Source organism: Haliotis rufescens, unplaced genomic scaffold (genome assembly GCF_023055435.1).
Source record: "Haliotis rufescens isolate VD_foot unplaced genomic scaffold, xgHalRufe1.0.p SCAF_12, whole genome shotgun sequence".
NCBI lineage: Eukaryota > Metazoa > Mollusca > Gastropoda > Lepetellida > Haliotidae > Haliotis > Haliotis rufescens.
Window position 1 is genome coordinate 3,253,717 of NW_025963802.1, and position 14,565 is coordinate 3,268,281.

Consider the following 14,565-nt stretch of genomic DNA (forward strand, 5'->3'; position numbering starts at 1 on the left):
ATGGGTATTTAACATACAGTATATATATATGATATATGAGTGCTTAGATGGTCATTACATAGTGCAGATATAACCAATCCTAGATGGTGCTACTCATGATAGTATTGTGGTTAGATGCATGTGTGGGTACCCAAGACACGTGCCTTGGACAGGTGCCCTGAACAGGTGCAATCACAGGGGGTGATGTAACAATGCTAATAAATACTATATATTATTGTTTGTCTTCATTGTTGTTGGAATTCCAAGGCAAAAACAAGAGAATCAGGGCAAGGTAGCCACCACGGAGTCCCAGGGTACGCCACCCTCACCATTATTCCAGTAACATCGTGGACTTCACACATTGTACCCATGTGAGGAAACGAACTTGGGTCTACGGTGTGATGAGCAAACACTTTAACCACTTGGCTACCCTGAACCCCTTCCAGATTAGAAGAATAGAATCCTTGTTGTTGGTTGTTCTAAGAACCTGTACAACACGTTGACAGTGTGTAGCTGATTGTGTGTGGCTGATGTTGATGATGGCAGATTGCAAGGTGCCGTGATGCAATGTGCCGTGATACAAGGTGGAGTGATGCAAGCTGCCGTGATGCAAGGCGCCGTGATACAAGGTGCCGTGATGCAAGGTGCCATGATGCAAGGTGCCGTGATGCAAGGTGCCGTGATGCAAGGCACCATGATGCAAGGCGCCATGATGCAAGCTGCCGTGATGCAAGCTGCCTTGAAGCAAGCCGCGTGATGCAAGCTGCCGTGATAGTTGGGGTTTGATATGGTGTGGATCTAATCATTGGTAGGAGTAGGAAGAACAACAAATGTGGGTAAATTCATGAAACTGAAATCAGATTTTTTCACATCAAGCAAACATAATAAAGTTTAGGGGTTGACAGATGATATTTTATGAATGCTTCAAATTTGTTTGTTAGTTTATGGAATAGCTGTTGTTAACATTCTTGGTTAATCAGCCTTGGCCTTGGTGCAAAGTAGAGCCTCCATGATCTGGCAGCTGAGCGATCACGGACTGGTTAGGTGGTCCATGCTTCACTCACTGTTAAATGAGCAAAAGAAAGAAATCTAACTGAGCTGTGTTCCAAGAGGCAACTAACGGAATCGGGTGGTCAGGTGACTTGGTTGCTGTATGTCATCCTATCCCAATTGTGTGGATCGATGCTCCCAACGTCTGGTCCAGACTCAATTATTTACAACCGTCATATAGTGGGAATATTGCTGAGTGCGGTATTAAACAACAAACAAACAAATCTTTTTTCTCCTATCCATTTTATTATTATTGAAACAACAAGGACATGATAAGTACCGTAGTCTGTTTGTCCTACTGGATAAGCTTTATTAAAGAGATATACACAACTCCAGAAAAAGACTGATTTTAGCGTTTTTTCAGGAAGTATTTGTAGTTCTGTACATATAAAGGCAATCTGTAAATAATTGAGTCTGGACCAGGCAATCCGGTGACTGGCATCATGAACATCGACACAACAACAATTGGGATATGATGCCAACCATGAACCAAGTCAGCAAGCTGGACCAGACAATCCTGTCTGTCGCCTCTCTATGAGAAGCATGCTGATGAGCAAGCTGGACCACCCAATCCTGTCTGTTGCCTCTTATGACAAGCATGCTGAAGACCAATTCTAACCTGGTTCTTGACGTGGTGACAGAAATAAAAAGGCGAGTTAACAGTATTATGAACATTCCCGTAACTTTAAGATTTAACATTTCAAGCAGGCCAAAAAGGGGCGTTGTCAAATCTTGGCCAATGTTGGTAGACACCATGAAAGAAAAGACTCCTCAAATTATCATGATTCGACGTTTGTAAATATTTGTCAGCTGACTGGGAAAGCAAAGTGATAGATAAGAAGAGCATGATAATATTTTGATAACATTTATATTCAGATCTTTTCCTCCAATTTGATCAAGACCTGGAGAGAGGTACCTGATCAGAGAAACGTGTCTGATCTTATTGAGTTGAAGTGTCAATCAGATATCCCAGCCGATCCTTCTACACAATAACAACATAACATGTCAACACTTCCCCGACTTTTATTGCAAGGAATAACACCCACCACCCTGAAAATGTAAATCATGGAATGTGCAGAAAACACAAATCAATAAATAAATTTATCATGTTTGCAACAATTTGCACAAATTTCATGGAATGATATAATGCAACAATTCATACAGAAAATATAAGAATTTCTTTGAAGAATATATACTTGTCAAGTCAGCAGCACAACCCAATAATGTTGGTGATAAAGGTTCTAAATATGAATATGCTCCTTTTTTGCTTGTTTTACTAATTCCTGAAATGCATATTACTGTGACTTCAAGCTGAACATCTGGTTGCTATGGTAACTACAGCACCTTCGTCTCAAGCACCTGTTCAGTAATATGCTGAGTTAATGAGGACAATATCAAACTCAGAACACTACACACTAACACATGACTAAATATATGATACGTACACATTGAACAAAATGTTTCAGGGATCCTGAATATTTTGGGGATTTATAGACTGAGCACACAAATTCATAACAATATCCCCCAAATATTCATGATCCGTAACTTTGGTGAGTAAATGTCATTAATATCTTCATGTTAGTATGATACACCACACTTTTCAAGACAATAAATGCTATCTCAATTAACATGGAATGTATTTACATATGATTCATGACTTCTGACGTCACTGGACTCAACCACCTCTTGATTCACTGATTCAAGCCTCGACACATGACAAGATTTCACCTCTGGTCTTCAACAAATAACATAAATAAAGACATCTCCAAAACCTGGGTAGCATTCCTTTTTGAATATGAAGAAAAGCCCCAACAAGCAAATACAAATATTTAGATACCGATAGATGAAATAATCTTTCATGTTTTTTCCGGCAGTGGAATAATGATGAGCCATCTTTAATATTTCTGTCGCGACCTATAACGATTTATTTTTCTGACAATGGTCCCAGGTACCTAACGAAGCGGACACCCGACACACGGTCTCTGGAATTGAGGAAATGTGGTTCCCGAGTGGTTTATATTGGACCCAAGGCTAGAACAGGAGCTGCCTATCACGTGGAAACTTGGTGTGGGGTGTGGGTTGGCTGAAGAAGGTGGATTCTCTCACTGTTGGGAAATGCTTGTATCCTCCCAAAATAGGGGCGGTCGGGTAGCCTAGTGGTTAAACCATACTCACTCACTCACTCCTCCCAAAATAGGTACACATTTTCTGGTCAATGAAATAGAGCCTTCCTATGGTGTACATATTCTTAATCCCTTCTACTTGTGTTTTGTTTCAACTGTTCCTCCATATAACTATGGTAACACATGATCATAAGTGTCATCAATATGGTAACACATGACCATTGAATACATCATCACCATGGTAACACATAACCAGTGAATGTTTCATCACTATGATAACACATGACCACTGTATGTGTCATCACTATAGTAACGCATGACCACGGAATGTTTCATCACTATGGTAACGCATGACCACAGTATGTGCCATCACTATGGTAACACATGACCACTGTATGTGCCATCACTATGGTAACGTGCCCATGAACCATGTTTGCTGGGGGTAAATTCTAACTACTGTATCTAACATAGTCTAAGAACCTGTACAACACCTTGACACTGTTACACTGTGTAGGGTAACACACAGGTCGGGTTACACTTCTGTAACTCATGCTTTGGTTGACACCCATTATGTGGTTGACACATTGGTTGGAAGACACATGGGACAGGTTGACACACATTGGTTGACAGACACGTGGGTTGACACCCATGATGTGGTTGACACATATGGTTGGAAGACACATGGGACAGGTCGACACACATTGGTTGACAGACACGTGGGTTGACACACAGATGGTTGAAGGGTAGTATTACACACATGGGTTGACACACATACAGGATTGGTTGAAACATGGGTTAACACACATACAGGATTGGTTGACACATGGGTTAACACACATACAGGATCGGTTGACACATGGGTTAACACATACAGGATCGGTTGACACATGGGTTAACACATATACAGGATTGGTTGACACATGGGTTAACACACATACAGGATTGGTTGACACATGGGTTAACACATACAGGATTGGTTGACACATTGGTTAACACATATACAGGATTGGTTGACACATGGGTTGACACAGATGGGCTGGTTGTAGTACTATACTCACTAGGTAGGGTTAAACATGTAGGTAGGTATACACCTTGTTGAACAGGATGCTATCACATATCACATGCCCCGACAATGTATGCCTCATGACAAGTTCCTTGGCACTTGATGCCTCATGACATGTTCCTTGGCACTTGATGCCTCATGACAAGTTCCTTGGCACTGGATGCCTCATGACATGTTCCTTGGCACTTGATGCCTCATGACAAGTTCCTTGGCACTTGATGCCTCATGACATGTTCCTTGGCACTTGATGCCTCATGACAAGTTCCTTGGCACTTGATGCCTCATGACAAGTTCCTTGGCACTTGATGCCTCATGACACGTTCCTTGGCACTTGATGCCTCATGACATGTTCCTTTGCAATCGATGCCTCATGACAAGTTCCTTGGCACTTGATACCTCATGACAAGTTCCTTGGCACTTGATGCCTCATGACACGTTCCTTGGCACTTGATGCCTCATGACAAGTTCCTTGGCACTTGATGCCTCATGACAAGTTCCTTGGCACTTGATGCCTCATGACATGTTCCTTGGCACTCGATGCCTCATGACATTTTCCTTGACACTCGATGCCTCATGACATGTTCCTTGGCACTTGATGCCTCATGACATGTTCCTTGGCACTTGATGCCTCATGACATGTTCCTTTGCAATCAATGCCTCATGACAAGTTCCTTGGCACTTGATGCCTCATGACACGTTCCTTGGCACTGGATGCCTCATGACAAGTTCCTTGGCAATTGATGCCTCATGACATGTTCCTTGGCAATCTATGCCTGATGACAAGTTCCTTGGCACTTGATGCCTGAAGACATGTTCCTTGGCACTTGATGCCTGATGACATGTTCCTTAGCACTTGATGCCTCATGACATGTTCCTTGGCACTTGATGCCTGATGACACGTTCCTTGGCACTTGATGCCTCATGACATGTTCCTTGACACTCGATGCCTCATGACAAGTTCCTTGGCAATCGATGCCTCATGACATGTTCCTTGGCACTTGATGCCTCATGACATGTTCCTTGGCACTGGATGCCTCGTGACATGCTAATCACTACAGTGTCATATAATGGAATGCTTCAAATGACCTTCACCTTGGTTGCCATGATACACAGAGGCAGAACAGTTAGGCGGAGGAGTAAACCATGTAATGGTGTTCACAGTGTCACAAGTCTCCTTTAAAAAGGTTTGAATCAAATCCATCTTCAACTGACCAGGGAAATATCAATACCGGTAACTCTTCCAAGCCCTTAAGACCACATAATATTTGACGTCTGCTGCAGTTGTCTCCCACAGTTTGTTCATGAGCACACATTGAGGTGAGTCAAGCCATACGCTTGTCCGTGTCTGAATATAATCTCTCTTCAACTGACCAGGGAAAAATAAATACCGGTAACTTTTCCAAGCCCTTCAGACTACATAATATTTGACGTCTGCTGCAGTTGTCTCCCACAGTTTGTTCATGAGCACACATTGAGGTGAGTCAAGCCATACGCTTGTCCGTGTCTGAATATAATCTATCTTCAACTGACCAGGGAAAAATAAATACCAGTAACTTTTCCAAGCCCTTCAGGCTACATAATATTTGACATCTGCTGCAGTTGTCTCCCACAGTTTGTTCATGAGCACACATTGAGGTGAGTCAAGCCATACGCTTGTCCGTGTCTGAATATAATCTCTCTTCAACTGACCAGGGAAAAATAAATACCGGTAACTTTTCCAAGCCCTTCAGACTACATAATATTTGACGTCTGCTGCAGTTGTCTCCCACAGTTTGTTCATGAGCACACATTGAGGTGAGTCAAGCCATACGCTTGTCTGTGTTGATCTCCAGCTTGATCATGGTCGTGGCCTTGCTGTGGAATGCCTTCTCCAGCAGTTCCTCTGTGTCCTCCACAGTGTAGCCACCCAGACTCTGACTGTCCACCGATATCAACGTCACACCAGGCTGAAATACACACACCGTACATCACTGTCTATACAAATCTGCATCCCATTAATCAACTGTCCCATGTATACAAGTATACAAAGTCCCATATATACAACTACAATGTATACAATCCCCCATGTATACAACTATCCCATGTATACAATCCCCCATGTATACAACTATCCCATGTATATAATCCCCCATGTATACAACTATCCCATGTATACAATCCCCCATGTATACAACTATCCCATGTATACAATCCCGATGTATTCAACTATCCCATGTATGCAATCCCCATGTATACAACTATCCCATGTATACAATCCCCATGTATACAACTATCCAATGTATACAACTATTCCATGTATACAACCCCCATGTATACAACTATCCCATGTATACAATCCTCATGTATACAACTATTCCATGTATACAATCCCTGATGTATACAACTATCCCATGTATACAATCCCTGATGTATACAACTATCCCATGTATACCATCCCCCATGTATACAACTATCCCATATATACAATCCCCCATGTATACAACTATCCCATGTATACAATCCCCATGTATTCAACTATCCCATGTATGCAATCCCCATGTATACAACTATCCCATGTATACAATCCCGATATGTATACAACTATCCCATGTATACAACTTTTCCATGTATACAATCCCAATGTATATAACTATCCCATGGGAGTATGTATCAAATTTTACTTCACCTTTAGCAACAAAACAAGATATTTTTTATATAAACATATGAGCCTGATTTAAAAAGAAAAGAAAAACACCTTGCAACAATGTTCTTTTGTGGCATGAACTTTTTTTGTGAAGTGTAAATTTTTGTTGTTGAGACTTTTCGAGTACAATTTATTTGGTTGCACAAAATCCAAAATATCAAATGGCAGGACCCTACGACGGGACAAATCCAACCAAACTGTGCCCCTTGTGCTGGGATTTAATTTGAAATAGCAAAGGGAGACAAGTCACCTGGAGTTTCTCTTCATCTGCAGCTGCACTGTCCACGAGCACCTCATCGATACGAACTGGTAGAAAAACTTGACCGATAAGGCCCCCTCTCAAGCGGAGTCCTGAAAGGGGTAAATACCTCTGTATATGATATAGCAGTTTGATTTAATATAGAAATATACTGTGTTAAACCATCTTGAAGCAAAAAGCAGTTCAGTTGTGCATGTACATGCTTGAGTTTACAAGCTGCATCTAATGATGACTTATAGTATGTAGGACTGGGACGAGTCCAAATTTACTACCCGGGTACCCACCCACTATTACCCAACCCTACCTGGGTACGGTACACGCTGTCGGTCTCAAGAGATAGGTACAAAATGTCCGATTGGGAATAGTTTGACCGTAGCCCTGACAAAATGTATTATACATGTATAAAACGATCTAGTCATGCATACATTGAAGTTTTATTTTTATTCAAACATATAAAAGTCAGAAGGAATGGGTGCATAGTCAGAAAGAAATGTGAACATTAGAGACACGTAGTGTAACCATAGGTTTAGATAATTTTTGTCATTAAACAATATATCTCGGACTAACAACAGGTCTGGGTAGTCCTGTGGGTACCTGGGTCCTACTCAGTACCCACCCATCGCAGGTACCTGAGTTACCTGTCCCAGCCCTTACAGTATGATATAATTGTGTGGAAGATAATCCACCTGTTAACATTGTTTGCAAACATTGTGATCTGAGATGACACAAAATCAATATGTTAGGATAAGATGGCCGTGTGTACATGATGCAAGGAGTAGGTTGAATGTAAAATGTTATGAAAAAGCAAACTACAGAAAGTAGGAGCTCATTCTTAACAGCAAAACACCGCACAATTTCATTCACAAATATCTGATCTTGATTATTTGAAAATTACATCCATTAATTACAGAATTTCACAATGTGTGTGTGTTTTGCTGATTAATGAGCAGCCGATGACGGGATTATACACTATGTAAAAAACAAACAAATTGTTCAGTCAATAAGGTGAAGGTCACACAGACAACAAAGAAAGGCGTTGACTGAAACTTCAACAACAACAACCCAGGAATTCATACTAAAAATCTACAAAGAAAAATCTCTAGAATTCTCTAGTTGTAAGAAATCCAAATCCTGTTTAAAGCATTAGAAAAAGAGTTCTCTTGTGTCCAGATTTCCATTTGTAAAAACTTTGACTTCAAAATCATGACAATGTTAGAGGAATTAGAGATGTGTCAAACCATGTTCTACTGATCAAAGACAACCTCCAAATACACAGGGGTGAGAATCTTCTGCAGATCCGTGAATTTCAGCGAATTTTAATGACCATAAATTTGTTAAAATCTGATGGCTTCCAAGCCCCCCTGAACCCCCATATACACCCCCAAATTATGGGCAACGCTCCATTGAAGAGAAGTTTCAGCTGAAAAGGAAAATATCTTTCTCATCCCTGAATACACTAGCTACCCTGAGAAACATAGGGACTTCTTTTGGAGGAGCGTTATGGATATGGCTTGGGGTGGATCCATGTGATTGGCTTAACAGAAGTGGTGATCCTAGCCACTCCTCTGGCAGGTCAACATTATGCAGACAATGTGGTACCCACACTGATCATCACTACAAACTATACAGACTAATTTTCAGTAAAATATTTTTGTAAGACAATTAAATCAAATTTCAGTTTACATTAAATATGTCACAAACAACATCATTTAATTCTTTGAAGTCACAATGGCTATCCTTGCCAACCCGCTGACTTCTATAGGTTTTGATAAGACAGCTGGTCAATAACAGCTCACTGGCTAAAATGGTGCCTCATTCAAAGGGAGGTAACTCGTTACTGGGCAGGATAAACATCAAAACAGACCACAAACTGTAGTACCTGTCACTAGGTATAATATAAGCCAACAATTCTGATTACACTGATGTAAGATGAAGGACCAGATACCGTTCTATGATCCCTAGCATAACAAAAATGATAGGGAAGGTTATCTCACAGGTAATTCCACAAACTGATACAAAAAGAACTCTTTATTCTATGAAAAGCTGGACTTCGTGACTAAAACCAAGCTATCCCAACTCCAAGAGATTTTGGAAAGCATACCTAAAGTTTTCTTTAGCTTAGGGACAAACACAACCGTGGAATTTAGGTGTGGAATGCCATCCTTATTATTGAAAATTTGCCGAATTGTGCGTCTGAAAAAATATTAAGTAATATGTAACTTAAACATCATATTGTTTTCTCATGTACCAGGTAATTAAAGTTTAAGGCATTATCACACATAATTGAACTGAGAGTCAAAGATATTGATACACAATGTCGGGGGAGGAAAATACAAGGCCATGATAGAGAGGACCGTCCTCTTGTTCCAAGGACATTCTACTCATCAGTTTACTTCTAGGGCAGATATGTAAGAAATGTTTTGACACACCTCTTCATTCCTTTAACAAAACAGTTTCATTATTTCATGAAGTTTATTTACAACTGGGTCGTGCCAAATGGCTGCCAAAAACACAGAGGTGATTATGGTGTTGTACACTTTCTAAAAACATGAAAAATGTCAACACCTCCATCCCAAAACAAATATTAATTATGTAAATGTCTCTCTTTCTGACAACCTCCATGGTCTAGTGGATAAGGCATATGCCTGGAGAGTGAAGGTCAGTGGTTCTATCCCCGTCCGTGTCACACCAAATTATGCTAAAAGATGGTACATGTTGTTACCCTGTCTGGCGCTCGGCATTAAGGGGCTAAAACAAGGACTGGTTGGCTCGGAGTCATTATACTGGGTATCCATGTTAAACTGTTGGCTGGCATATAAGTGCAGACTAGTACAAGCACACGCATGCAGGCACGCGTGTCCATCTGCCTCATTGACAGCTATTCACCCTTGTTAGGTTTTATGCTACTCACCAGAACGGAATCTATCTTACCAACATGTTATAATATGACATTGTAAAAGAATTAAAACAAATTCAAAATTGAAAGAAAACATGACTTTCATGACTCGGAAACTTCGTGCAGCTTTTTGCTTTGAAGTGGGGCATAAGGGATTTATTCTGCCTCTCAAAAACCATGAAGATTTCGGGGAAGAATAGGTCTTCAGCAACCCATGCTTGCCGTTAAAGGTGACTATGCTTGTCGTCAGGCTCTCTGACTTGGTTTATGCATGTCATCGATCCCAATTGCGTGGATTGATGCTCGTGATATTAATCACTGGATTGTCTGGTCCAGACCCGATTATTTACAGACCGCCGTCATATAGCTGGAATATTGCTGAGTGCGGCGTTAAACAACAAACCAACCAACAAACCAAAAATCTACATGCAGCCTGACCTGATCGTGGCGGGGTATAAGGGATTTATTCTCCTGCTGAGAAATTTAATTCCCTACAAGGCGGGATACATACTAGATTATCAAGATCACAAGGACCAATCCAATCTCATCATTCTGACATAGAGATATGATATAAGACAGTTGTCAGGGTTGATATTAGCCAAATACCCCAACACTATGTGATATCAAAAGCTAGTTGTTATAATTCCTAAAGAAAAACATTTGATTTAACAATGTAACAAAACCTGTTATGGTGTTATTTTTCGAAACAAGCCTATTTGTAATGTTTAGTTGTTTCTTCATCAGTTCCGCAAATAAGAACAGGAACATCCTCAAAACAAGAACAAAATGGTCCATGAAGACACGCATACTGCAGAAGTCATAAGGTAGTTCTATTTCTATTGTCATGTATGTTGTAATGAACTTTCAACAAAACTCAACTAACAGTGGCGAAAGTCTTACTTATGTCCACTGTCTGCAACGTGGTTCAGCTTCACCCAGTGGATCGGCTCAGGGGTGGTAGGTTTGTGTTCGGATGTAATGGCCGACGTCTCCTTGAGGTGGATTGGTTTGGCTGCAACTGGTGTGGCTGAAACTGGTGTGGCTGAAACTGGTTTGACTGCAACTGGTTTGACTGCAACTGGTTTAGCTGCAACTGGTTTAGCTGCAACTGGTTGGGGGCTGTCGAAACTTGAGTGAGTCTTCATGGTTTGTAGAACTTTAGCCTCCGTCCTCTTGTCCCTTTCATACTGATCCACTGTCTTGATGTGGAAGTGGCCATTTTCATCTGGAAAAAACAGTGGTGGTGATTCTTAACGTATATTTTGGTTTTGGTCAGTGGTTGAAATAATAATAAAATTCCACTGTCCTTCTATTTTTGTGTTTTTATAAAGAAAATACATGGCTTTGTAAGATGAGAAAAAACCTTAAATTTCAATTCTTTATTTCTAATCATAACAAATAAAATACCTTTCAGGCTTGACACACGTCCAGATTTATAACCTGATAAACTACACCTATATCACGGGACCAACCGGTTTCACATTTTGTATACATCTTTTCAGAGCTGATGCAAATTCTTTCTGCCAGGAACAATGCAAGTTGTTAAAAGAACAAATTGGCAATATTGACAGAGTTACAATCAACAATAACACAGCTATATCAACATGGCAGCTTGCAAATAATCAAGACGGGATCAGACCTTGTAGTATTAGACACGGACATTAATCTGCTAGTCCAAGACTAAGTAACTCAAGGGATTACTTAATTTTGCCCCAGATCTATTTGTTTTACAAATGATGGTTGGATAGCCCAGTGGTTAAAGCATTCACATGTCACGCCAAAGGCCTGGGTTGGATCCCCACATGGGTCCAATGAGTTAAGCCCATTTCTGGTGTCCCCTGCTGTGATATTGCTGAGATATTGCTAAAAGTGGCGTAAAACCATACTCACTCACTCACTCACTATTTGTGTGACATGAGCTGCTAGTACAAACTGAGTGGTGGAATTGTTTGATTAAATGAAGTTGTCTACCCCTGTAATGACGAACGGCATGAGCCAGTAGCATAACGACAGACAATAAGAGATCGGGAACCCGTTCCACAAAGCGATCTTTGTGCTAAGTTGGTCGTAACTCCCATACTTTATCACAGCCTTACGATCAACATGGCATGAAGATCACAAAGCGATCGTAGTGATACGACAGACGTAATTCTATGTTAAAGTATGGGAGTTACGATTGTCTTACTCCTACGATTGCTTTGTGGAACGGGCCCAGTCAGACACTCAGTATGTATACAGAACAAACCTTAATGAAAATAAATATTGAGTGGTAATGGTGGTCAGCAGCATAAAGAACAATGTTAGGCTGCAATGACACACAATCAGCCAGGGCCCACTTGCACAAAGCAGTGTTAGTGCTACAACTATTGCAAGCCTATGTTAAAGACTGGGAGTTACGGTCACCTTTGCACTAAGATCACTTTGTGCCAGCGGATCAAGGTCACATATTGTGACCACCAAGCGGCCTATTCACAAAGCTTTTTTAGCAATAAGATTGTCTGGCGATTAGGTGCCTCACTCTGGCGGTGTGGGTTTGAATGGGACTCAACCCAATAATGTACAAGAATCTCTACTTTACTAAGAAAGTGTTATCCCAGATATAACATTTGTTACTAAGATTGTGTAAAGAGTCCTGAGCCTAATCAGCCCTTGTAAGCTTAGGGTTCTTATAGGGCATATTCTTCTTGTGAATCTCTTTAGTGGGTCAAGTACCAAGATCGTGAGGCAACTATAAGAGAGATTATTAGAAACAAACTTGACCTAGATGACTTTAAAATAGACATCAACCGTGCTCATCTAATAATAAATGGAAAGGCTATTATTGCGCTGATACTGGATGATCACCATAGACGTGACATATTCAAAGCCGCAAACAAGCCGAAGGACTTAGACTGTGGATAAGTGGAGACTTCTCTAGGACCGTGCGAGAGAAGAGGAGGAAGCTGAAACTTATGATGATGGAGCAAGACGTAATGAAGAGCGAGCATTTCTTTGATTTGCAAGTTGTTTATTAATGATCGTGTTAACAGTGACGAAGTTGTTGTTTTGAAACAGGGCAGTAGCCGCCAGTCACGCCCAGGGGCTGGAGTGACGTCACATGTCAAAGGGAGTCACATGATCACCCACAGGAATTCAGCCCAGCCCTGACTGATGTTGAAATTGATGACAAAACTGAGAAATAACACCACATGGGTATTCCAGGTTAACCTGTTTATGACGGAGATACTAGTGTTTAGGAGTGAGTGAGTTTGGTTTAATGCTGCTTTTAACATTATTCCAGTTATATTGCGGCGTGTCAGCTTAATGTGGGAGGAAAGCCCGAAGTGATGCAGGTCTTAGATGTTTACCATTTCGGGGAAACCCACGAGCACGGGTATGGTGCTGACAACCTTAGAAACATAATTGGGGCGAACCGGGAATTGAACCCACAATCATAGGTTTCTGGCGTGCCCAAGGGACGCAACTCTGCACAGCGAATTGCGGCGCCTTAGACGACTGGGCCACCCATGCCCCCTAGTGTTTAGGACCAGTGGTTACCGACGGAGTTATGAAATAACGTTCATGGATGGAAAACAGATGAAAACATCACATTATTACAACTATCTAGGTGTCTCTGCATAGTTGTCATGGACGAAATGTACCGAGACCGTATCCTCAAAAACAAATAAGGCACTACTTTCTGTAAAGGGATTACAATACAGAGTCCCAAATATATCTGCAAGTGTACTTATTAAATTGTTTAACAGTAAGGTAAAACCTATATTACTTTATAGGGCTGAAGTTTGGGGATTCAGGGATAGACCAGTTATTATAAAATTCCACTCTAACTTTTGTAAGTTTGCACTAAATGTGGGAAACCATGTCTCCAGCAAGGCATCACTAGCTGTGTGCAGCAGATAAGGCCTTAATGTTGAATAATATAGCACATGCATACGTTATTGGTGTTAACTATTTCATAATGCTGGCAACAGATACCCCAGCAATGTTCATCTTCCCGAGGCAAGAGAGTTAACTGACTATAAAAGTCCAGTTTCCACCCTTGCCGAACTAGGCTGGTATAATGGAGTTACATTTTTGCTGGACTAACGAGTCTATGCACAGTCCAATCAAAATCGCGTACCAAAATTGAAATCCGGTTCAGAAACTGTCGTGCAGATTTCGGTCGATTGCAGGATTTGCAAAGCATGTGCACCACCAACTTGTTGTCAGCAGATATTTTTATAAATCTTTTCATGGTTTAAATCAAGGTGCTCAAGTGATTTGATGCATTTCGCGATGTCAGACCCGTTTTATCACTATATAGATCTTGATTATCGATCAGATCGTCCTGACTGGGCGCAACCATTTTGTGTGAAGCAAACGCAAGTGATACGAGAGGTGGAATTTGATTGGTCCTTAGGAGAGGCTTAGAAGGGACATAATTGGTAATAGCCACTGGTGGCGCTACGATTGAGCCCAGTAATTCCAGCCTAGTTCGGCAAGGGTGGAAACTGGACTTTTAAAGTCAGTTAA

General features: G+C 41.0%; 1 protein-coding gene across 7 annotated transcripts in view; it reads right to left on the bottom strand.

The window, feature by feature from the left end:
• Positions 1-3,214: 3,214 nt before the first annotated feature.
• The window catches only part of LOC124138089 (PDZ domain-containing protein 7-like), an 88,262-nt gene continuing 76,911 nt past the window's right edge, over positions 3,215-14,565 (bottom strand). For 6 of the 7 annotated variants that reach the window (XM_048393275.1, XM_048393274.1, XM_048393272.1 and 3 more), the window contains 4 exons: positions 10,954-11,278; positions 9,259-9,350; positions 7,149-7,249; positions 3,215-6,161 (listed from right to left, as the gene is read on the bottom strand). In XM_048393275.1, coding sequence (XP_048249232.1) covers positions 6,015-6,161; positions 7,149-7,249; positions 9,259-9,350; positions 10,954-11,278 — 665 coding nt within the window. In that variant the 3' untranslated portion in view covers positions 3,215-6,014. The remainder of the gene's footprint in view (positions 6,162-7,148; positions 7,250-9,258; positions 9,351-10,953; positions 11,279-14,565) is intronic. The other variant, XM_046504609.2, reaches the window with a different exon arrangement.